At 38.4% G+C, this 24230-nt stretch overlaps 1 protein-coding gene across 2 annotated transcripts in view; it reads right to left on the bottom strand.

The window, feature by feature from the left end:
• Nucleotides 1–1507: 1507 nt before the first annotated feature.
• Nucleotides 1508–24230, bottom strand: part of ICA1L (islet cell autoantigen 1 like) — a 55841-nt gene continuing 33118 nt past the window's right edge. Inside the window, exons 8-14 of one of the 2 annotated variants that reach the window (XM_045559702.1) lie at nt 22980–23078; nt 21276–21361; nt 16959–17002; nt 15891–15956; nt 11255–11512; nt 8571–8660; nt 1508–4588 (exon numbers count right to left, since the gene is read on the bottom strand). In XM_045559702.1, coding sequence (XP_045415658.1) covers nt 4473–4588; nt 8571–8660; nt 11255–11512; nt 15891–15956; nt 16959–17002; nt 21276–21361; nt 22980–23078 — 759 coding nt within the window. In that variant the 3' untranslated portion in view covers nt 1508–4472. The remainder of the gene's footprint in view (nt 4589–8570; nt 8661–11254; nt 11513–15890; nt 15957–16958; nt 17003–21275; nt 21362–22979; nt 23079–24230) is intronic. The other variant, XM_045559703.1, reaches the window with a different exon arrangement.

Below are 24230 nucleotides of genomic sequence, written 5' to 3'. Positions count from 1 at the left end.
CAACTTCACACTCCTGGGCTCAAGCGATCCCTCCTGCCTCAGCCTCCTGAGTAGCTGGGGCTACACGTACACACCATGACGCCTACACAGCTAATTTTTGTATTTTTTGTAGAGACAGGGTCTCACTCTTGCTCAGGCTGGTCTCAAACTCCTGAGCTCAAGCAGTCCTCCCACCTCGGCCTCCCAAAATGCTAGGATTATAGGTATGATCCACGATGCCTGGCCTTAACCTTTTTGAGGGAGACTTACAAAGGTGGCCTTTAAATCTTGATAACTTGATATGTCCATTACAGAGAGAAGACAATAAAATGAAATTACCTGGATCAAAATTCAAATGGTGTGCTAGAAGGCACTACAAAAAAGCTTATACTCACAAGTCCTATTTAGTTACTGAGTGTGGAGAGAGGGGGGTCACATGGGAGGAGGTGGAAAGCACTAAGACCCATGGGCGAGTGCCTTGGTGCAGGGTGAAGGTACACAAGAAAGGTGTGAGGGTATTTCACTGGTGCATTTGAATGTTACTGGTCACGGTCAGTGGAGGATGGGAAGGGAACTTCTGGCAGGGGCCACTGGTATCACACTGGTGCGCATGATTGCCTGGGCTGGGTGCTCACAGTCTGTTTGTGGGGATGTTGAGGAAGCAATAAAACAGGAAGTTTAAAAATGTACAACACAAATGTAAAAACATACATTACAAGATCTTGCCTATTAACACCAATTAGATCTTTATCTCCTTTTTGCATTTACCCCTTGGCAAATGAATGGTTTGTTTAGTCCATTGAATGAGGAATCATGTCTTGACTTTAAATGCCAAAGACAGTTTTTGACTGAACTCTGTAGTCTTCTTTTAAATGGTACATAAAAGATGGAAGAAGGTATTTTATGTTTGGCTTCTGGATGTGACCCATCCTAGACAATGATTTTTCTTCCTATCCTATTCCATAGATTTTCTTTGCCATATCTAAACACCTTACTGTTGTATGAAATGCATTACTTGCAGTACTACTGAATTAGTTAATATTTTAAAGTTTGTATTTCCTTCCTAATTTCTATATCCCAAGATTCTGAGGCTGCTTCAATGTTCAGGGTAGAGAAGCGCAGGGCCCTGACAACACCAGGGAAGATAGAGATAACTGGATCAATTTTGGCTCTCTTTGTTTTATTCCTGCCTTCAAATCAGGTTAAGTACTATGGCTTATATTTCATTGGTTATTTCTAGGCTCAGAATTATGATATTTGATAGTTTGTATTTGTTACTGAAAGTATTTATACAAAGAACAGACATTATTTCCCATATCTTACACAGTCCCCTTCTGTATGAAGTAAATTAGAAAGAATCAGTCTCACGAAGGTATTAATTGCCCTAGTTTTATTTTCATTCTGCGGTATCCTTATCAATTCATTCTATTTTCCTACTACTGTGGTCTTGAGATAAAACCCAAGTTTTTGAATAAGGAACAATAATTGGATTAGCATTGAACACTTCAGGAAACAAACTTTTTTGTTTTATGCCATCTAGAAATCTTTATTAAAAGAGGCTCAGAAAAATAGAGTACATTTAAACTTCCTTTGTTCTAACGCTGTAAGACCTCTACGTTTCTAAATGGTTTATAAGGATAGTTATATGAAATATCCATAGTTGAAATACAGTTTTTTTAAATGTGCAAATACTAAAACCTATTTTGTGGAAATAACATTTTGTTTCTAATCATATGAGAGCTATTTTCTACAATTAATGAAAGATTTCAAAAAATACAAAGTTACACAGATCCAATCTTATTATGCCCTGGTATTTCTGACTCTCCTGTAAAGTGGCTGTAGAAATAGTAGGCAAATTTTAGTTCCTCTGGAGCTTTTTTAAGCTTAAATGCATTCTTACTCAGTATAAAATAAAGTAAAAGTGTTTCTCCCTATTTAACGTAAAACATAGCTATTTCAAAAGAGTTGTTCTGATCTACCCTTGGTTAAGAATAATGAATTTATTTCTTATTTAATAGATGGTCTAGATTGAGACAAAGAGCAACAGGGTACCTTTCTGTCCTGTGCTTACCCTGTGCTTTCACCCTTATTGAATGTGTGGTTGGTTTTACATCTTAGCAATGTTGGTTTAATAGAGCAAAATTTCTCTGACTATAAAAATTTTAGTGATTGACCCTCAGATAACTAATGTTGAGAAAATATGAATGGTTACCTTTATTTTAATAATGGTTATGTGCTCTTCAAAAATAGAGTTGTTAGACTTGTTGAAATTATAACTAGACTTGTTAAGGCAGTTAATATTGCTTCTGGGTTAATGGGAAACTACTAGTATATACTCTGTTGAAAGAGGAACTGTCACAGAAACTAAGAACTGAATAATAAAAATCCCTTGTTTGTCTCAATTTGGGGAGAACCTTTGCTCTTGGAAAATTGAGGATATTATCCCTTCACGTTTATAGTCTGGGATTCAGGGTTCTGGTTCTGCTCATTGAAGCATCTTTGTTTAGATGCTTAGAAAACAAGGACTGCTTTGCATGCATGTGAGGGAGAAACAGAAATACCTTGGAAGTATTGCATTAGGCAGCCATTGCAAAGAAAAATGGCACAAACTCAAGACATAAAGTTAGCATTTTTTGAGGTACTCAAAAGTCGAGAGTACCAGAGCCACCATGGGTATAGATTTTAGATTGTGGTTCAGAATCATAATCTTGGTGATTGAATCTTGGCAAAACAATGGTAGTATTGTCTTCTGGAAAATTTCACTGAATACAAAGGAAGAGTTACAAAATGCTTCTTAAATCGTTGACACCAGTTATATATTCCACCACAAGTAAAATTATTTTTAAAAATACTTCTGAAGATAAATAACAGTTCATTGAAATCAAATAAAGAAATATGAATAATATTGTGAAAAGATTTTAAGGAAAAACTTCATAACCTTTTCCTGAGTCCATGTTTCTGACCCTCAGGTAAGGTCTTTCCAGCCTATGAAGTACTTAGCCATTGTAATGGTTTTCTGGAGAGCCAGACTGGTGTGGATGAGAGGTGGGTTGCATTTTACCTACTCTGGGTTCATTCCTTCACAACGTTTTCTACATACAATGACTTGGACATTACAAGCAAATCTCTTCCAAATAAGCCTGTTTAGAACTAAGAGCACGTGAAAACTACTGTGAACAACTTAGTTAAAATGTTTTCTTACGGAAATGTAATGGACTGGATGACAACAATAAAACACTTGGAAAACTGCCTCAAAACTAAAGGGTGAGCAAGAAAACAGGACAGAACATTGAGTGATTGATGACTGTGTACAGTAGCTATGTTTTCATCAACTTACACTAACTTCCATTAAATAGTCTTCCCTCCCAATATTTAGGTTCTAAACCTTCTAAGGATAAGAGCTTTTGCTTAGTAATCAAATAGAGCCTTAGATGATGTCACCCACAGAAGTGGAAAGTAAAACACTCACTGATCACGTAGAGCTTTCGGTATCTCTGCCAGAAAGTATTCTGGGTTAAATCGCATCACAAAATATGAGGTAAGTATGCAAATATGTATAAAGGTAAGGTGTTTAGAATTTGTCTCCCTCATAGGTAATATCAGGAATACTATTGCCAGTTGCTTAGGGAATGTTTTCCCCTTGTTTTCAGGAACAGTATGAATACTACATGTTACCTTAGCAGTGTGTGAAGAACCAGGCCTGAGGACACTGACACAATGACTTGAATATTTCTAGGCATTCTGTGGTTTATGAGATGGGAAGATGGATTTTTCTGTTTCTACAGAGGATGGGCTTAGCAAATTAATCATCCTGCTACTTCCCCCATGAAAATTTAGTAATGGAATTTGGGGGGGTGTCCATGATTCTGGATGAATGAAAGGTTGACATTATATTTTAGCCTCCAAATGGAGAAAAACAAGTACCAAGTTTCTCTGTGATTTCACTAAAGCAAATTGAGTTCTCAAAACTTATTATAATTTTCTAATCAAACACAAAGCTGGTATGAGTCTAATGCTATTTTCCACAACAGAAAACCCCCCACCACTGTTTGATTTAAAAAGCAACCTCAAACCACAACCCAATTTACATGCTGTCTTTTATCCACATACAGAATTCTCACAGCCAGCAAGGCAACTTAAACATAAAAATAGGCTTTCCAAAGAAATAGTCCAACTCCTGATTGACAGAATTATTCCTGTTATTTTGACATAAATTTTGGAATGTAAATACCACAGACTCAGTAGTTTCTAATATTTTCCACATAGCATCAACAGCTGTAAATCCAAGATATTAAAGATGTACTTAATCTATTCAAATGTGGTCCTTACATTAGACACATTCAAATGTGTCTAATGCTAAAGTTGACTGACAGGTGATATATTCACAAACACCATGCTTTTGTGTGTGGGTTACAATATAAACTCCTTTCCACAAAGGCAATATGTTGCAAAATTGATGTCTCAAGGCCACTGAAGTGACATTGTAACTTGAGTCAAGCATTAAGAAGTTCATCATCTGAGTGTCCAATAGCATCTGGGTTTGAAAGAGGATCCAAGTCTGCAAATAGATTGAACCAGGCTGACATGTCTTGACTACCATTGTTGGGGGCTATTAAAAAAGAAAAAAAGAAACACATTAAAGAGTTTCAGCTTTTTAAAATCATATTTTTGTACAGCGTTTATGCTTTTGAAGAAGTACATGCTTCTTTTGAATAAAAAAGATAACTGACAAACTATCAATTTTATCCCCTTAAGGATAATTTTGAAACACTAGTGCAGACAGATACCTTGTGCTTTGCTGAGGTTCCTATATTTAAGTAATTGTATGCTGCTATGCTGCTCTGATAAAGAATATAGTCTCATAGAAACATTTAAGATAATTTATAGGTAGAAGGCTCTCAGATAAGGTTTAAAATTTAAAGTAATCTTTGTTCCTATGAAGTAAAAGATGACATTTGTACACTCAGTGCTTAAAATATGTGTTTATTATAATAGTATTACAAAAATATTAGACACAAAAAAAATCCCCCTAATCCTACCACATTAATACACCCAACAGTTGTCATTTTGGTTTATAGTTTTCTTTTTGTCTTTTCCATGTGCACTTTTAAATTTTTTGATATCCATAACATTTTATGATGTGTATTGTGTCTCAGATACAACTTGTTAATAAAAATCCCTCACATCTCCTTATGAAGATTGGAAAACTTTCTATCTCAATAGTCTACAAGATGCACTGTGGCAGATACTCAAGGGTATACAGGGTGAAGGCTAGGACTAATAAAGAATGCACAGTGGCACACACAGTGGGTCATCTCAGAAAGCTAGGCTCTTAAAGGCCAAGGGGTCCGGAAAGCAGGGTTGAGACCCAGGGAACAGTCTAAGAACTGGATGTGAAACTAGACTCATGGTGGGCAGAGAGTAGAAGGCAATCCTACTCTGAAGAGCCAAGGAAATCCTCTTTTACAATCATGATTAACACAATAGAATAGAGGGAAGGGGTTTGAGTTGTGGGGATCCTAAGCTTCAAGGATCAGGAAAGATTGAAAGCTTCACTCACTTTGTGTCCAGTTCTGTTTCTGGGTACCCTGAGGTAGTATCAGTGATACCCACACAAGTTCTGGCTTTGAGTCCTGGGTGTACTACCTACTAAGGAGTAATAGTGGGCAAGTCATTTAACCTCAGGAACTCTTTCCTTATCTGTAAAGTAATAACCATATGGTTCATCATTATATCAAGATACTTGAGAATAAATGGGAGCCATTAATTATGCTGGAATAGGTGTCAACCAGGACAGGTGGTCACTATAGTAATACCTGACCCCTCACGTGCAGCTTTTGAGAGGTTCCACTGAGTATTGTGAACTAAAATAAAATTTTAGGCTCACCCCCCCCCCCACCAGCTGACTGAATGGACTCTCGTGGCCAAAGGAATATCCTAAAACTAAATTGCCTGCCAGGAGGAGGGAGGTCAGACGTGCCTCATCATGTCCCCCTCCCTTCTTAGGGGACATCCTTTGTAACCCATTAACAGGCCTAAGGGTATGTAAGACACCTGTAAGCTCCCCCGCCCCCTTCAAGATGGCCCACCTTTTCGGGCCCAACTGAAGTATGATTCCCACGTATTGATTTATGACTTTACCTGTAACCCCTGTCTCCCTGAAATGTATAAAACCAAACTGGAACCCAGCCACAGCGAGTCCACTTGCTCAAGGCCTCTTGGGCGTGGCTCCGGGTCATGGTCCTCAAATTTGGCTCAGAATAAATCTCTTTAAAATTATTTTACAGAGTTTGGTTTCTTTTCGGTTGACAGTATGTAAAATTTGTACAGTATTATGCAAATGTAGGATAGTTTTACATTCATCAGTCACAATTGGAAATGAAGGTCTCTTAAATTTTTTTTTTATGGGGCCTCTTTTTTTTTGTTTTGAGACACAGTCTCACTCTGTTGCCCAGGCTAGAGTGCTGTGACGTCATCCTGGCTCACAGCAACCTCAAACTCCTGGGCTCAGTGATCCTCCTGCCTCAGCCTCCCAAATGCTGGGACTACAGGCATGCGCCACCATGCCGGGCTAATTTTTTCTATATATTTTAAGTTGTCCAGCTAATTTCTTTCTATTTTTTTAGTAGAGACGGGGTCTCACTCTTGATCAGGCTGGTCTCGAACTCCTGAGCTCAAACGATCCTCTGTGGGGCCTCTTTTTATGTATGCTATTATTGCTTCCAGAGAGTCTTACAGGATAGCAAATAGAAATTGAATTATATAATATATATAGAGAGAAAAAGAGCCCAAATAAGTATAATTAATTTTCATAAAGTAAATAATACTAGCAATAAATCCAACTCAAGGAATACTCTACAAAATAAATGACTGGTACACTACAAAAAAGTCAAGGTCATGAAAGGCAAAGATTCAGGGAGTGTTAAAGATTAAAAGAAACTGAAAAGAACTGACAAATAAATGCAATATATCATCCTAGACTGGATACTGGACTAGGAAAAACCAAATCAAAACCTTTTTCTCTTTAGAGACATTAGTAGGATAAATGACAAATCTGAATAAGATCTATAGATTACTATAGATAATGATACTACGGCAATTTTAACTTCCTGATTTTGATCATTGTGATTATGCAAAAGAATGTCCCTGGTTTCAGGAAATAGATAATATTTAGTGGCAAAGGGGCATTATGTCTGCTACTTAAAATATTTCAAAAGAAATTTACAGATAAATGTAGAGAGAGAAAATAAAACATGGTCATATTTTAGAGAATCGTGGTTACCAAACATGGTAACATTTTGAGAAACCTAAGTGAAGAACATGGGGGAATATTTTTATTACTTTTGTAGTCTTCCTATAAATCTGAAATTATTTCAAAATTTAAAAATATTGCTATCATATGGATTCAAAAGTCAGCCTGAAAGGGCTTCTATTGGCCCAACACATGAGCAATTTGAGCACCAAAATGATTAAGTACAGTGATGATTATAAACCATGGAAAACATATGAATTTATACTGATAATAAATTGGGAAGAAGAGAAGTCTCTTCTGTATAGCAGAGTATTGAGGGCCTGTAGAAGGGTGTTTAAAAAATGTGATCAGTGGATGAACAGATAACCAAATATGGTATATTCATTCAATAGAATATTATTCAGCCTTAAAAAGGAGGAAATCCTGTCACATGCCACAGGATGAACCTTGAGAACAGTACACTAAATGAAATAAGCCAGTCACAAAAAAACAAATACTGCATTATTCCTCTTATATGAGGTATCTAAATTAATCAAACAGAAACAGAAAATAAGGCCAGGCACAGTGGCTCATATCTGTAATCCTAGCATTTTGGAAGGCCGAAGCAGGAGGATTGCTTGAAGCCAGGAGTTCTAGACCAGCCTGGTCAGCATAGTGAGACCCCATCTCTATGAAAAAATAAGAAACATTAGCTGGGTGTTTAGTCTCAGCTACTTGGGAGTCTGAAGTAGGAGGATCTCTTGTGCCCAGAGTTTCAGGTTACAGTGAGCTATGACTGGGCCACTGCACTCCAGCCTGGGTGACAAAGACCCTGTCTCAAAAAAAAAGAAAAAAAAAGTAGAATGATGGTTATCAGAGGCTGAGGAGAAGAGGAAAGGAGTTGTTTAACATACAGAGTTTGGGGTTTGTAAGATGATAAAGTTCTGAAGATCTGTTTCACAGCAGTGTGAACAAATTTAACACTACTGAACTGTACACTTAAAAATGATTAACATGGTTAACCAACTTAACTGCCTGAATGCATTCTTTGTTAATAGGTATCCTGTAATCAAAAAGCATCTTCTTATCTTCAATGGTATATCAATTATCAACAAACTTGAACACAAAGTATGAAAGATTACAGTATAGAATTTGGTATAGTATGACAAGCTCACAATTTCGATTCAGTGCTCTCCATGGTGAGGGATAGCCAGGTATGGCTTTCATTTTAATAACAACTCATTATTAACAAAATATTTTTCTAGACAACATGAGTTAAAGACTATAAAGTGACCCTTTTCTAAATTTATCTGAATTTAACTGATTCTTAATGCAATGGCAAAGAATATAAAGAACTTACATCCTGTTAATTTTTTTTGACTCTGTGAAGGCACTGGCTGGTTATCAGTATGTGAAAGAGGAAGTTCTGATCCTTCTTGGGAGACCCAGCCTGTGGGAAGGGAAGTAAGAATTATTCATTGTTAATGAAGTAGGAAGTATCATCAGAAAAAACAAGAACAGGTAAAAATATCTAAGTCCTTCAGTCTTTGTGCCAGAGTAAGATTCTACAGTAAAGGAGATATAAAACACTGAAAATTTATCCACAGTTATATATTTTATTCAATCATCTTAATTTAGTTCCAGCTAGAGTTAGACTTCCTTACATTTTTCAAAGTGGTTTTGAAATAAATACATAGGGTTTTGTTTTGGTTTTTTGCGCATAGAAAAGGTATAGAAAGAGAAGTTCTAAGGAATCAGAAAAAGAGGGAATAGGCCTGAGAATTAGAATGTTGAAACCTATAAATATATGTATACCCTTGGATTCAGTGATCCCATTCCTACCAATTTATCTTAAGGAAATAATGTAATTGAAGGAAAAAGTACATGTTTATGTACAATTATGTTTATTGCAGCATTATCTGTAATAATGAACACAGAGAAACAATAAGGAAGGAATTAAGTAGATTATGGTATGTAAAGTGACAATACCACGTCATTTTAAAGTATAATTATTACTATGGGAACACAGGGAAATGTTTGCTACAACATGAAAAATGATTTATGCTATAATTAAGACACAGAACTAGAAAGGAATTTACATTATCCTGCCTAATCCCTTCCTTGTATAGAAGTGATCATTTGAGGCCCAAGTTAGATGTGGTTCCTAGAACACAGATCTTTTAACTCTCATGGCAGCTCCCTTTCCTGGTTTACATTACAGAAGAACAAGTGGACACAAAGGAAAGGCTGGTGAAGGAAAGAGTTCTGTATGAAGAGGCAGGAGACCAGATTTTGGACACCTCTTTGATGTTTAAATTGTTTGGTAACCTGGAGCAAGTTACTCAAACACTGTGGGTTTCAACTGTCTCAGCTATGAAATGGAAATATCCTGTGTGCCTGCAGGCAAGGATTACACCGAATATTTTGAATGGTGAAAAAAATATTGTGGGCATTGCATTGCTAGAAACTAAGAGAAAAATCCATTGCTGCTAGAGATGTGGAAAGTTATGGAAAAGAGAAGAGGTCACAGTAGAGAATGAATCTGTAAATCTTTATAACTACTGGACCATTGATAGGCCATGCAAGAAGAAGTATTTTCCAAAATTTTACTATAGAAAAACACCGGAATTATCCTAGATAGAGTGCCTTTTTATCAAATAATACTTTTAGGATATTCAATAAGTTCTTACTGAGTTGTTATTTAACTGATATTTATTTTACTTATTGAGCTAACTTTATGCTGCTGTCATAAAAAGCACAAAGATAACTCACCCTACATACCATGTCCTTGGGATGCTTGTTGATAATGAACATAAGTAAGTATTTTAATACAAGTATAAAGCATTAAGACACTGCTAGGTGCCGTGATTTTAACCTTTTTCAGAAGTTAAAATCTCCTAGGGGATGAGAGACAGGGATATAAGGCAAGATAAACAATGATTACAGCCATGAAAACAGATAAAGTACTGTGGGAGACCAGAAAAGGGAGAAACCACTTCCAATTGGCAGTACTGAGGAAGCTGCAAGGATTGGCAGTCATGGAGAAAACGCTGGATTGGGAATCTAATACTCAAGCTCAAGCCCAAACTCTATTACTGAACATCATAATCAAAAAAGGCAACACAAGCAAAAATGCCTCAGAGGGATCTAGAAGTACTCGATAGGTTACAGAAAATGGTATCAGTATTTTAAAGTGAGGTAGGAGATAAGAATGGAACGCAGGTAGAGGCAGGTTTTATCCTGGAGACCATGGTCCTTCGTTTTTAAAAAATGTAAGCATGGTTACAGACATCAGAGTCTGCTTCTTGGAGAGAGATCCCTGGAAGGAGTGTGGAGGATGAATTGGAGTTGGAGACCTGTTAGGAACTTTCTTGCAGCAACCCAGGAAATGAAACATGGCTCTAAATAGCTCTGGCAGTGGAGGCAGAGAAGAGGAGTGGGAAATTTGAGACATTTTTCAGAAACAGAACTGAAAGGACTGTGTCATATGTGATGGTGGGGAACAAAATGACTCCCAAGGTGCAGAGTTGGACAGCAGGTGAGGACAGTCTTGACATTAACAAAACGGGTGAGTCTGTCTTCAGGAATACCCTCACCCCCGTTTTCTCCCACAGTCCTCCACTCCTGCTGCCTTGCCCAGAAGGCCACCCTGGAACCAGCCTCCAGAGCTCTTGTCAACTCTGAACCCACAGGATGAAAACACACCAGGTTTTGCTTGATGGAAGAAACAGTATCACCTGCTCTAGGTAAAAGTAATTAGCAGGTCAGTGTTTTAAACCAGACACCTGGGAAAGTAAAAAAGACGAATACGTGGGGTTTCGTGGAGGTGGCAGGGAAAGCAGCTCTTGTTTCAGCTTTGTTAACAGATTCCATTCATGATTATATTTGATATTTTTCCAATTGATTGGTACGTCTACAGATTTTATCTAGTAGTACTGAAGTTAAAGTTGATCTCCTTGTTGATTCTAGCATCAACAAGAACATAGTTTTGCTTCACAAAGATTAAATAAGGCACATGTGTCCAAATGTTTCAAAGACACTTACTGTTGAAAGCTCCAGCAGCATGAAGGCCAAGGTCAAAGAGTTGTGAAGGAAGGAATCGAGAGGAATGAGCGAGAGGCTCAGACCCCACAGAAGGCTCCTGAGACGTGAAACTGGTAATGGGGCTCCCAAAAGCAGTCTGGCACTCTTGGGTAAATTCACCCGTACTTGAAGAACCAGGACTTAGGAGGCTGTTCAGAAATGAGAATTCCTTCTCAAAATCTTCTCCTTCCAATGAATCTACAGGTAGATCTTTTGCAACTGTTGAGTGCAAATGAAAACAGAAAGGCTTTTTTCTTTTTGAGAAAGTGAGAGTAGGACATAGGACAAACAAAATTTGTTTCATTGTTCTGATATTGTTATTGACATTATTTTTAATGAACTAGATTGTAAGTTTATGTGAAAATTATTTTTAATTAGGCAGGATTAGATTAAAATGGCCACATTTCACAATGAAGATATAACAGTTATAAATATCTATATATGAAATAATTAAAGTGCCACCTATTTAAGACAGAAACTATAGGAGATGCAAAAAGAAACAGAAAAAATTAATAATAGGAGACTTTAATATACCACTCTGAGTAAAAAAATAGGCCAAGAAGATGAAAAATAAGATATAAGAAATCTAAACAGCATAATCAATAAGGTAGTTGTTTTGGATATACACAAACTGTGATAATAGAAACAAACCTCAGGCACACACTGAAAATTCACAAACGTTGATTACACTAAGGCACACAAAAATCAGTAAGTTTTTAAAGTAGAAATATTACAAACAACATCTCTGATTATAATGCAATAAAAAGAAACAATTAAAAAATGAAACCAAAGGTTCTTCTACCTATAAATTTTAAAATCTTCTATTAAACTGTTAGCTTTTAGTCTGAAACTGTCGGTTCTTGGCACGCCCATGGCTGAAGAATGACCAGATACGCCCAAGTTAGGCAAGCACGAAAATGAGTTTTATTGAGGAGGGAAAGACAGGATTATAGGGCAAGAGCAAGATATAGGTTCACAGAGCATGATACATATACCACAGATGATGACCGGATCCCTGTCGCAGCAGAGCAAGCAAAAGGAAGGACCGAGAGAAAGATACTGGCTATGGTCTGCATCTTATTTTATAGTGCCTGGATAGGGACTTCCCTTGTGGTTCAGAGGTCACCATGGAACCACTTTGGACAGTTGGGAGTCACATGACCTGAGCCTTAACTGTGCATGTGGGTTCTAGGTCACTTTCTGGATTTTGTGGTGCCCATGTGGCTTGGCCCATGGGCCAGAGAGTCCTCTGCATTCATTTGCAGCTGGCACACCACCAAGTTCTGATTGGCAGATCCATAGGGTATTCCCTCCTTCCCCAGGTATGGAGCGTTAGGGTTGGGCGGGACAAAGATGGGGGCAACAGCACCCACTTTCATCCCTAGGAGACCCGGAATCCCTCACCACCTAACAAAACAACTCTAGGTTGAAAGGAGAATGGACTTTCTGAAAAATAATGATAAAACATTTTATATCACAATCCATGGTATTAAGTAAAATTTATAGGAGACTATTTATGGGTTTGGACTGAGGTCCTGTACTAGGCCCAACAGACCAAACCAAAATGGAGTTATTCATGCTAAAGTTCCACATCACCAAACCAAACCTAAGTTGTTTATCTGACCTTTCAAGAAATCAAAAGAGCAAGAGATAATAGCAAAAATCCCCAAGCAGGCCAGCCTGGCATGATAAGGAAGTCCTCTCTGTTTTACCTTTACAAGAAAAGTAACTTTAAAATGACCAATCCACTTTTTTTTTTTTTTTTTGAGACAGAGTCTCGCTGTGTTGCCCGGGCTAGAGTGAGTGCCGTGGCATCAGCCTAGCTCACAGCAACCTCAAACTCCTGGGCTTAAGCAATCCTACTGCCTCAGCCTCCCGAGTAGCTGGGACTACAGGCATGTGCCACCATGCCCGGCTAATTTTTTATATATATTTTTTAGTTGGCCAGATAATTTCTTTCTATTTTCAGTAGAGACGGGGGTCTCACTCTTGTTCAGGCTGGTCTCGAACTCCTGACCTCGAGCCATCCGCCCACCTCAGCCTCCCAGAGTGCTAGGATTACAGGCGTGAGCCACCGCGCCCAGCCCCAATCCACTTCTTGTTTTAAGTTTTTGCTTTCCTCAGGCCTTTTCTGTCTATAAAACCAAACTCCTCTGCTCAGCTCATCAAAACACTGATTCTAGAGTCTAGAATTGCACATAAAAGCCAATTGTTTCTTTAAATTTGTTCTAATTGTCTTGACAATGGAATACTTAAATAGCAATGAACAGAGGAAAAATCATAGCCCTTAAACACTTTTATTAATAAAAATGAAAGGGAGGGGCTTTTGGCATGGCTGAGTGAGGCGCTCCATGGACCTGTACCCCAGCATAACTAATGAAAAAAAAATTTTTTTTAATAAGCATTTAAAGTCCCTGAAAATGGCCATAAGGGCATATAGCAAATGAAGAAACACTCAAGAAAATCTATTAGAATTCTGGAAAAACAGAATCTGTGGCATTTGAACTGAGAACCACTCCCATCCTTGGCCTTTCAACTCAGAAAGATGGAAATTCCACTCCAGCCTGGTTTGCATCCAAGAACACAGGGTTCCCCCTCCCCCGAGCTCTGTTGAGGACACCAGCATTTCACATCTTGTCCCCAGTTGCTTGTTGCTGAAGCTAAATCCCAGGTGAGTGCTGTCAAGAGGTGGAGGCTCCCATCTTCTACCCAGTCCCCACTCTGAGTTGGGTACCCTGTTCTGAGAATACTGGGCTCCTGATCACTTGACCCTGCTTGTAAAGTTGTAGTTTCATGAAGAAAGAGGCAAGCCAAGAAGATCTAAGGCTACTGTCACCCATCCTCACCTAACACTCAGCTCCTAGCGCAAGGATATCACTCAGAAGCCTGCTGTGTCCTCATTCCCATGAAGGGCAGAAGGGGGAGCAGGAGTGACTCCATGACAGGCTGAATCTCCTGACACAGGCCTAAGTTCTGGTTTTCCCAAGACGGGTGGGCCTAAGTCACGAGTTCCCGGGACGGGTCCTCATCTTCCCGCCCAATGACTCTGCAAAACAGCTGGAAAAGTATTGGGACGTGGAGCACCTTGGAGCCAACCAATCAGGAGACAACTCGATCAAGCCACCTTTGAAGGAGCAAATGAACTAAGGGGGGAGGGGGAATGGTGTGCACAACGTATGTAACCTACTGAAAAGCATAAAAGCTTAGTTTTTACCCCAGGGCGGGGTCCTAGTTCGTAAAGAGACCACTGCGTTGGTGCTCTGGGACTTAGACCCTGGCTCGAGCCAGCCAATAAACTCCTTTGCCTTTTGCAGCCTTGGACTCTGCCACTCTGTTCCTGGGGCCGAACGGGGAACCGGTTCTAACACCCAGGTGAAGTCCTGACTCAGAGATTTTCCTTGATGGGAGAAGCAGACCATAAAACAGATAGCTACTAATCTCTTCCCAAAGGAATTGACTTCATTCGCAACAGAGCATGGAGAACTTCAAGCCTAAGGATGCTCTCAGAACCAGTGGAGGTTGTAGTGAAAGGCAATTGGGAGAAGACTGGTAGTTTCATTGGACATGTAGGCTAAACTGTAGACCTGATAATTTGCCTGAAAGGAACCCGGGAAAAAGCCAGATGGGGTCAGAACAAATTTCAAACAGTGACCTTGGGAGGTATTTTTCCAAAGGAGTCCAAAGTTGATTAGTTTATTCTGTGGAACAATTTATGCTCCAGGGCATTGCTGTAATCAATAGCGCAATCAGCTGGAAATTAGTGGAGCTTAACAGCTGGGTGTGGTCAGGGAAATAGACTGTCAAAAAGAGCTCTGTTAAAACCGCGGTCATCCCTAGGTGACTGCGGGCATACCCAAGCCTGCATCCCATAAGGAGTCAAACTATTGGGGGTGGGAAGTGGGCAAGGATGAAGAATAGACTCCATTAAAATAATCGAGCCAGTCACTAAACAAATAACAAGCAAATAATAACAAGCCTCAGAGGAGGGGATCAGTACCCAAAGTTACTAGAACATATTATCTAAAATGCTCAGTTTCCAACAAAAAACTGTGAGGCAGGTAAAGAAACAGGAAGGTATGACTGGCAAGAAGGCACACAACAGAAACTCCATGTGAGGGTAACCAAATGTCAGATTTAACAGAGCCTTCAAAGTAGCCCTTATAAATATATTCAAAGAACTAAAGGAAATGATGATTAAAGAAGTAAAGGAAGGTATGATGACAATGTTGCATTAACTAGAGAATATCAATAAAGAGAAATTATATATAACTATATATATTATTATATTATAATATATATAGTTATATATAATTTCTCTTTATTGATATATAATTTGGTTCATATATATATGAACAAAATACAAAGCCTGGAGTTGAAAGTGCAATAACTGAAACAATAAATTCACTAGAGGGGCACAACTGTAGATTTGAACTAGCAGAAGAAAGAATTAGCTAATAATTCATAAGGAAATAAATGTGAAGGAAATAAGGAAATAAATGCTAAGGAAAGGAAATGTGAAAATAAGGAAATGTGAAAAATTGAAGAATTTTAAATAATAAATTATTCGTGTATATATACTGAAATGATAATTTCTTACCATTTTCAGAGTTAGAAAACTGAGGTGCTCTAAATTCTCTCATTTGAAAATGTTTTTCCTTGTACTCTGTGGTTGCCAAAACAAGAGCATATAAAAGATAAGTTGAACAAGAAGAAATTTAGCAAGCCTATTCACTGTCATATTTTATAATTAGGTCAAGTGTTCAATTAACCAAATCAGATTACAATATGTATAAAAGGGAGTTATAAAATTGTAAAGAATCTTATATATATAAATCACATTTGTGTGTATATAACAAATAATATTATAATACCATAGGTTTTCAGGTCCTCTATTATATCTACGTTCCCTTGAAAGTTAAAAACTTTCACATTCCAAAGCCTATCCCTTCCTTGGTGGACATGTTCTATTCTATACTCTCTGATAGTCCATTTTAATTTGTTTTGCCTGATCCCCATGCCTCTGATACTCTCACTCAATGGATGTTCATTTTACATTGAGTGAATGGATATAGCAATAGATAAATAGATAAATATTATATCTAGCCCCAATGTCCCTGGTAAGGTAGGCATAAATGACTCATATTTCAGATGAGGCAACTGGGAGAGGCATAAATGATATGTTTTAAAAAGCCAGAATTCAAACTTAGATTTTTCTGGTTCCAAAACACATACTCTTTTTTACCACAGTGATTCAAATATATGTTGACTGTATATATAATATGTATTTATTTTTAAAAATAAGAACATGAATTTAAGTATGAGAGAAAATTCCAAACTCAATCATGTAACCCTAAAAAATGGATTTCTGCATCTAACACCACCTATCTTTGAGAAGGCCAGATTCCTCAAGGAAGACTATTAGTACCCTCTAATTCGGTACTCTTAAAAAGGTAACTAAAAAGTGTTTGTCCAGAAGAGACTTACAAAGTTACTTACTTATGCCTTAAACTTATGAGTAAAGAAAAAAAAAATAAAAATAAATAAAGTTACTTAACATTTTTTTTAAGTGAAGGGATATTAACATAATCTCCTTTAAAGGGCTGTGATAAACTGTTTTGACAATTTAAAATGTGACCATTTCAAAGTAATTAATTTATCATCTTACCTGGTTCATTCCCTAAGCTTGCTTCCTCATCTGACAAAACTATCCTGAAGCAAAAACAAAAAAAATGCATTGATTTTGGATAAAATACAGTTGGTATTCATATACCTCACACAGTTTTATATGGCTTAAAAAATGTTAACTCAGGAAACATAAAATTGTTGTCCAGTAGATCTACTAAAATCTATGTCTAAGTGAATTTCCTACTTCTTCTATAGATGTATACAGACAGGGAAAACCTTTCACCCTTTATTCTTTCAATAAACATTTACTGAGTATCTACAAAGCACAGGCATCATGCTCAGCATTGTAGGCACTGCGTGAAGTACTATAGGTTCGAGAACTTCCATCACCAAAGGAGTATGAAGTTTCATTTTCAAGCACTGACGGGTTTTGTTCAAGAACCTTGAGAAATAAATCAAAGGAATGAAAAACTCCAGAAAACATGGGGTACTTTATTTATTTATTTATTTATTTTGAGACAGAGTCTCACTTTGTTGCCCGGGCTAGAGTGAGTGCCGTGGCATCAGCCCAGCTCACAGCAACCTCAAACTCCTGGGCTTAGGCGATCCTACTGCCTCAGCCTCCCGAGTAGCTGGGACTACAGGCATGCGCCACCATGCCCGGCTAATTTTTTCTATACATATTTTTAGCAGTCCAGATAATTTTTATTTCTATTTTTAGTAGAGATGGGGTCTCGCTCAGGCTGGTCTCGAACTCCTGACCTCCAGCGATTCACCCACCTCGGCCTCCCAGAGGGCTAGGATTACAGGTGTGAGCCACTGCGCCTGGCCGAGGGGTACTTTATTTTGAACAACAAAATGATGTATCCAAAAGAAGATACATTAACCTAAAATATCCCCTATCAATACTAATTTTAGATATTTATAGCATCCATCTGATGTATTAATAATAGTCAAAAAGTAAGGCCAGACGTGATGGCTCACGCCTGTAATCCTAGCACTCTGGGAGGCTGAGGCGGGAGGATCACTCGAGGTCAGGAGTTCAAGACCAGCCTGAGTAAGAGCAAGAGCCCGTCTCTACTAAAAATAGAAAGAAATTATCTGGACAACTAAGAACATGTATAAAAAAATTAGCCGGGCATGGTGGTGCATGCCTGTAGTCCCAACTACTTGGGAGGTTGAGGCAGGAGGATTGCTTGAGCCCAGGAGTTTGAGGTTTCTGTGAGGTAGGCTGACGCCATGGCACTCTAGCCCGGGCAACAGAGTCTCAAAAAAAAAAAAAAAAAAAAAAAGTAAGACAAAGAAATTGAGCATAAATTTAGTCATACCTGGGGCATAACCTCATAATTGCCAGTATTGGAGGTTGTTTTTAATAAGTTTTTTTTTTTTTGAGACAGAGTCTTGCTTTGTTGCCCGGGCTAGAGTGAGTGCCGTGGCATCAGCCTAGCTCATAGCAACCTCAAACTCCTGGGCTTAAGCGATCCTACTGCCTCAGCCTCCCGAGTAGCTGGGACTACAGGCATGCACTACCATGCCTGGCTAATTTTTGCTATATATATTTTAGTTGGCCAGATAATTTCTTTCTGTTTTTCGTAGAGACGGGGTCTCACTCTTGCTCAGGCTGGTCCCGAACTCCTGACCTCGAGCGATCCACCCGCCTCGGCCTCCCAGAGTGCTAGGATTACAGGCGTGAGCCACCGTGCCTGGCCTGTTTTTAATAAGTTTTTAAAGACACTAAAAAGCCATACAGTGTTTATTTGCAAATACTGCAAAAACAAACCTACAGAGGAAAGAAATACTTATGACTTGGAATAAAATTTTCAATGACAGTTATTATGTATATGGTTTTTTTAAAGAACTTGGATGGGAGAGAAGGTGAAGTGCTTGACAATATGTTAACTCAAAAAGTAGCTCTCATAAGGCTGAAGATGAGTGAGATTTTTTTTTTTTTTTTTTTGAGACAGAGTCTTGCTCTGTTGCCCGGGCTAGAGTGAGTGCCGTGGCATCAGCCTAGCTCACAGCAACCTCAAACTCCTGGGCTTAAGCAATCCTCCTGCCTCAGCCTCCCGAGTAGCTGGGACTACAGGCATGCACCACCCTGCCCGGCTAATTTTTTCTATATATGTTTTTAGTTGGCCGGATAATTTCTTTCTATTTTTAGTAGAGATGGGGTCTCGCTCTTGCTAAGGCTGGTCTCGAACTCCTGACCTCGAACGATCCACCCGCCTTGGCCTCCCAGAGTGCTAGGATTACAGGCGTGAGCCACTGCGCCCGGCCGAGTGAGAAGATTTTGAATAAAGCTTTCATGAAATGTGAAAATGGAAAAAATTTACTAAATTAATATAGTTCATGTACATATGATTTTAAATGTCAATATATAACTAAGTTATTAAGTTTAATTTATAAGTAGATATTTGCTACTTTGTAAGTAGACATTTGATAAGTTTAATTCTAACTAGATGTTCGATAAATGTTGATCCTAAAACATTTATATATTCAAGTTAGCCAAAAAATTGGTTTGGATTTCCCCATAGGGAAAATAGGAGAAATGTCTTATATTCAAGATCACCTTCTACCGAACAATATATAGTTTGTCACTGTTTGGCCCTTATTTCTGAGTTTGTTATTATACTTAGTACAGTTTGGTTAAAATGAGAATTAAGTGGCAGCTCTGAAAGAAAAACAAAGGAATGATGTAATAAAAGGGAAACAGTCAACATAAAAATTATACATGGCAAGAGCCCCTTTCAGGTAAACAGTCCCAGTCCCATCTGTGTTATTTTGGAGACAGAGTTTTAATAGTTTGTCTTATAGCTGCTGGCACCTGTCCCTTTCTTATCTCCAGCTGCCCCTTCTGGGAGTCACTAGAAATACTTGTGGCTTTTAATACAAGGCTCGGTCTCCTAAATGGCAGAATCTGGAGTAATACTCCAATCTGTTTGGTACTCATGTCATCTCCTTTGCCTGCCATGTTAAAAATGAAGAAAAAAACAAAACTATAAGGCTTCGAAACAAACTGCTAAGGTCTGAGTTTGTGCCCACCAAAACTCACGTTGAAATGTGATCTCAACCCCAGTGTGGCGGTGTGGGGAGGTGGGACTTAGTGGGAAGTGTTTGGGTCATACCAGCGGTTGCAGATCCCTCATGAATGGTTTGATGCTATTCTCACGTTAATGAGTAAGTTCTCATTCTCAGGAGATTGGATTAGTTTTCTTGGGGATATTCCCCTGAGAGTGGGTTGTTATAAAGCCAGAATGCCCCTTAGCTTTTGCTTCTTTGCAAGTGTTTGCTTCCCTTTTGACCTTCTCTGCCATGTTATAACATAGCATAAAAGCCCTCACCAGAACCTAGGGCCATGCCTTTGGACTTCCCAGTCTGCAGAACCATGAGCTATAAGAAATAAACCTCTTTTCTTTATAAATTACCCAATCTCAGGTGTTCTGTTATAGAGACACAAAATGGACTAAGACAGCAGTCCCCAACCTTTTGGGCACCAGGGACCATTTTCTTGGAAGACAATTTTTCCATGGGGCTTGGGGGGTGATGATGCCAGCCATGGGGAGCCACTGTAAATATGTAAAAACAGATGAAGATGAAGCCAGCTGCTCACCTCCTGCTGTGCAGTCTTGGTTCCTACATTTCATGGAAGACAATTTTTCCATAGACAGGGGTTGGGGGTGGGGGAGGTGGAGCTCAGGCAGTGATACGCAGCCCAGTTCCTAATAGACCACAGACCAGTATCAGGCAACAACCCAGGGGTTGGGGACCCCAGGGCTAAGACACAAATGTTTAGTTTTGTTGACTGGAAAAATGACATAGAAATAAGTATTCACAGTGGTTCACACCTGTAATCCTAGCACTCTGGGAGGTTGGAGGTGGGAGGATTGCTCGAGGTCAGGAGTTTGAGACCAGCCTAAGCAAGAGTGAGACCCCGTCTTTACTAAAAAATAGAAAGAAATTAGCTGGACAACTAAAAATATATAGAAAAAAAAATAGCCGGGCATGGTGGCACATGCCGGTAGTCCCAGCTACTCGGGAGACAGAGGCAGAAGGATCGCTTGGGCCCAGGAGTTTGAGGTTGCTGTGAGCTAGGCTGACGCCACGGCACTCTAGCCAGGGTGACAGAGCGGGACTCTACCTCAAAAAAAAAAAAAAAAGAAAGAAATAATTATTCAGTAAGTTAGAGAAGAAATAATTCTTTCCACATATATCATATGATGATATCTTTTTGTTGTTGTTTTTTTCCTTCAATTTTTAACATGGCAGGCAAAGGAGATGACATGAGTACCAATGTGAATATGCAATTATACAGTATATAATTATATAATAACATAATGTATAATTTATGCCTGCTTACTTATTGAGGTTTTCAGTAAGAAAATTGCCGTCCATTTGTTCTTCTTTGTGGTCTTCAGTAAGCTTGCTTGGCGTGTTTGGTAGTTTCTAAGGATAAGAAATTCCATGTTAAGTAAATGGAAAAAAGTCTTTCTCTGCAAACAAAATGAGAATAAAAATTCTAAAGAACAATATAAAATAGGAATAGTTTTGAACTAGAGAATGAGAGATATGGGAAATGCATGCTAATGTAATTTGAACTGCACCTCATGTACTTATTTATCCTGGCTGCCTGTGGAAACTTCACACACTGTGATGTGGGCTAGCCACAGGTTGTTTTAACAACTTTGTGACAGGCCTTAAGACTTAACTGTGTTACTAGCCTGCCTACATTGCAATGCCCTAAATACAGTTAAAATTTTCAACTTCAATTCTGAGCAGAAATTGGACATAAAATTTGCCCAAATACACAGTATGCTATACAGTAAAGCATTTATTATAGAAAAAGTAAAAAGTAAAACATAACCTAATTCAAGGGCATCTTTTGAGCTGGAAGATGCCATATCACAATATGACTTAAAAATTCATCCCAAACTCTGGGAATATATGGTTACGAGACATGAACCCATTACCAGTACCACATCCAGCTTGAACAAACCAACCAGCAACACTTTCAAGTTCTTCTGAAAATAAGGCAGAATGGTAAGTTAAAAGGTACTGAAACCTAGCCTACCAGAATTGAAGAAATGATTATCACCATGTGACTCTGCTGGATAAGCCATATGCAAAGAAGGTGACAGGAAGATATGGAAATGTTAAAAGCATTATAGCCATAGAGCACTTTTCACTTGTTTGCATTACAGAAAGAGCTGATCTAACATGTTAGTCTCTTCAGCTGTAATCACACATACATAATCATCATTACTGGTATAATTTTGGTATCATGAACCCTATCGGTGACATCAGTGTGAAAGTAAAATAAGGAAACTTTTCTTTAACTTCTAAAATTGTCAGGTAGGTAATTTGGTCATTTTTGAGAACACATGACCGCTTTCTTTTCTTTCTTTCTTTTTTTTTTTTTGAGACAGAGTCTTACTCTGTTGCCCAGACTAGAGTGCTGTGTGGCGTCAGCTCACAGCATCCTCAAACTCCTGGGCTCAAGTGATCCTCCTGCCTCAGCCTCCCCAGTAGTTGGGACTACAGGCATGCGCCACCATGCCCGGCTAATTTTTCTATATATTTTTAGTTATCCAGCTAATTTCTTTCTATTTTTTTAGTAGAGTCAGGGTCTCACTCTTGCTCAGGCTGGTCTCGAACTCCTGAGCTCAAATGATCCACCCACCTCGGCCTCCCAGAGTGCTAGGATTACAGGTGTGAGCCACCCCGTCCGGCCCATGACCACTTTCAATCACTTGTTCTTCTTAAGTTTTTCCTTTCCATAACCTTTTCTTATGTCCTTTGCATTTTGATTTTCTTTTTAAGTTTCTCCCTTTTTTTTTCCCTGTCCTACTAATTTCTCGAGCCTGCCAGCAGTGTTCTTACGTATTTTAGTGCTGCTGGCAGCATTTGGAAACAGGGAAGTACTGATCCTTGGCTAAAGGAGTGCGGAAGAATGTTTCCCAATGTTTTACACATTTGAAATTAGGCTTAGCAAAAAATAGTTTCAATGTTATCACCCAAATGAAGTGTAATACATTGAAACAAGAGAACATGTAAATAAATGTACCTTCAGAGCTACAAAATCATATGGATGAAAGCCAATACAGGCCTTGTGGATTTGGGACATCATTCGAGCTGTTTTCTCCCAGAATCCAAGCAGTGTTCTCTGCAGAAAAAGAAAAGGTGACACTACAATTCTGCTTCTCCTCTATGACTTTTAAGTGCTATATTTCCTCACTTGTGTAGTAGAGGAATAGTTGCCAAATAAAAAGCTGGAACTAAATTCAAGTTTCAGGGACCAGAAAGCACTGCAAATAGTAATTTTGCACAAGAACTGGCATCTGTGGGGAGGGAGGGACAGGGAAACAGGACAGGGAAAGAACTGGCATCTGTGTCTGCATGTGCACGTGCCCATCTGTATACAGCACTGCAATGCACACTGGAGCCCCCTAGAGTGTGACTACAGCTAAAAGAATGAAAACCAAGGGATTAGAATACCTGAGGTATCCAATAGAGAAATGTTAAAAGCACAAAAATACCAATCTCTATAGAAGCAAGGACATATGTATAATCTTTATGTTGATAGCATACATAAGCATTTTTTTAATTGGAGAAAAATAACATTTACCTCTAACTTTGAACTTTCATCTAAGGTTCAAGAAAAATTTGCCAAAAAATGTGTTCTCAAGCTAACTCAAGTAACTGGAAATTTTCCTTACTGCTTTGGGGTTCCTGTTTAAAGTAAAGGGGATGAGTGGAGAGAACAAAGGAGAACTGAACTAATAGCTATTGTGTTTCAGGTGTTACACTACACAGATGGTCATATACTTTTATTTTCAAGTGCATCCTTCTTGATTCCTGAATTCCATAATACTGAACTGAATTAGGTAGATTCCCTAAAAGCAAGGCTGAATATCCATTTCCTTTAGTTTATTACTCTTTTCTCATATAAGTACAGTTTATTCTATTTTGCTATTTATGAATATATGTTAAAATCAGTAACTGCTACTTATTGATATCTAACTTTTTCATTGTGTGTGTGATTTGGGATAATACAAGCACAAGTGAGACTTCTGAAGTTAAAGTGATAGGGATGGCAACTTGGCAAAATGAAAAGAATGAACAACCTAGAATTAGAAAACTTAAGTTTTTTAAGCCCAACATTGCCATTTACTTTAATTCTCATAGGTTTCAGATTCCTCATCCATAAAACAACAGAAAAGTTTTCAAACTTTTGGGGCCACAGCATCTTTGCTTAAAATGAAATTGTATGTAGAAGTTCAAAATCAGAAGTGCAGCAGCTTTGGTTGAACCAGGG

This window comes from Lemur catta, chromosome 8, assembly GCF_020740605.2.
Source record: "Lemur catta isolate mLemCat1 chromosome 8, mLemCat1.pri, whole genome shotgun sequence".
Taxonomy (NCBI): domain Eukaryota; kingdom Metazoa; phylum Chordata; class Mammalia; order Primates; family Lemuridae; genus Lemur; species Lemur catta.
The sequence above is the reverse complement of the archived record's forward strand: the minus strand, read 5'-3'. Positions and strand labels throughout refer to the sequence as shown.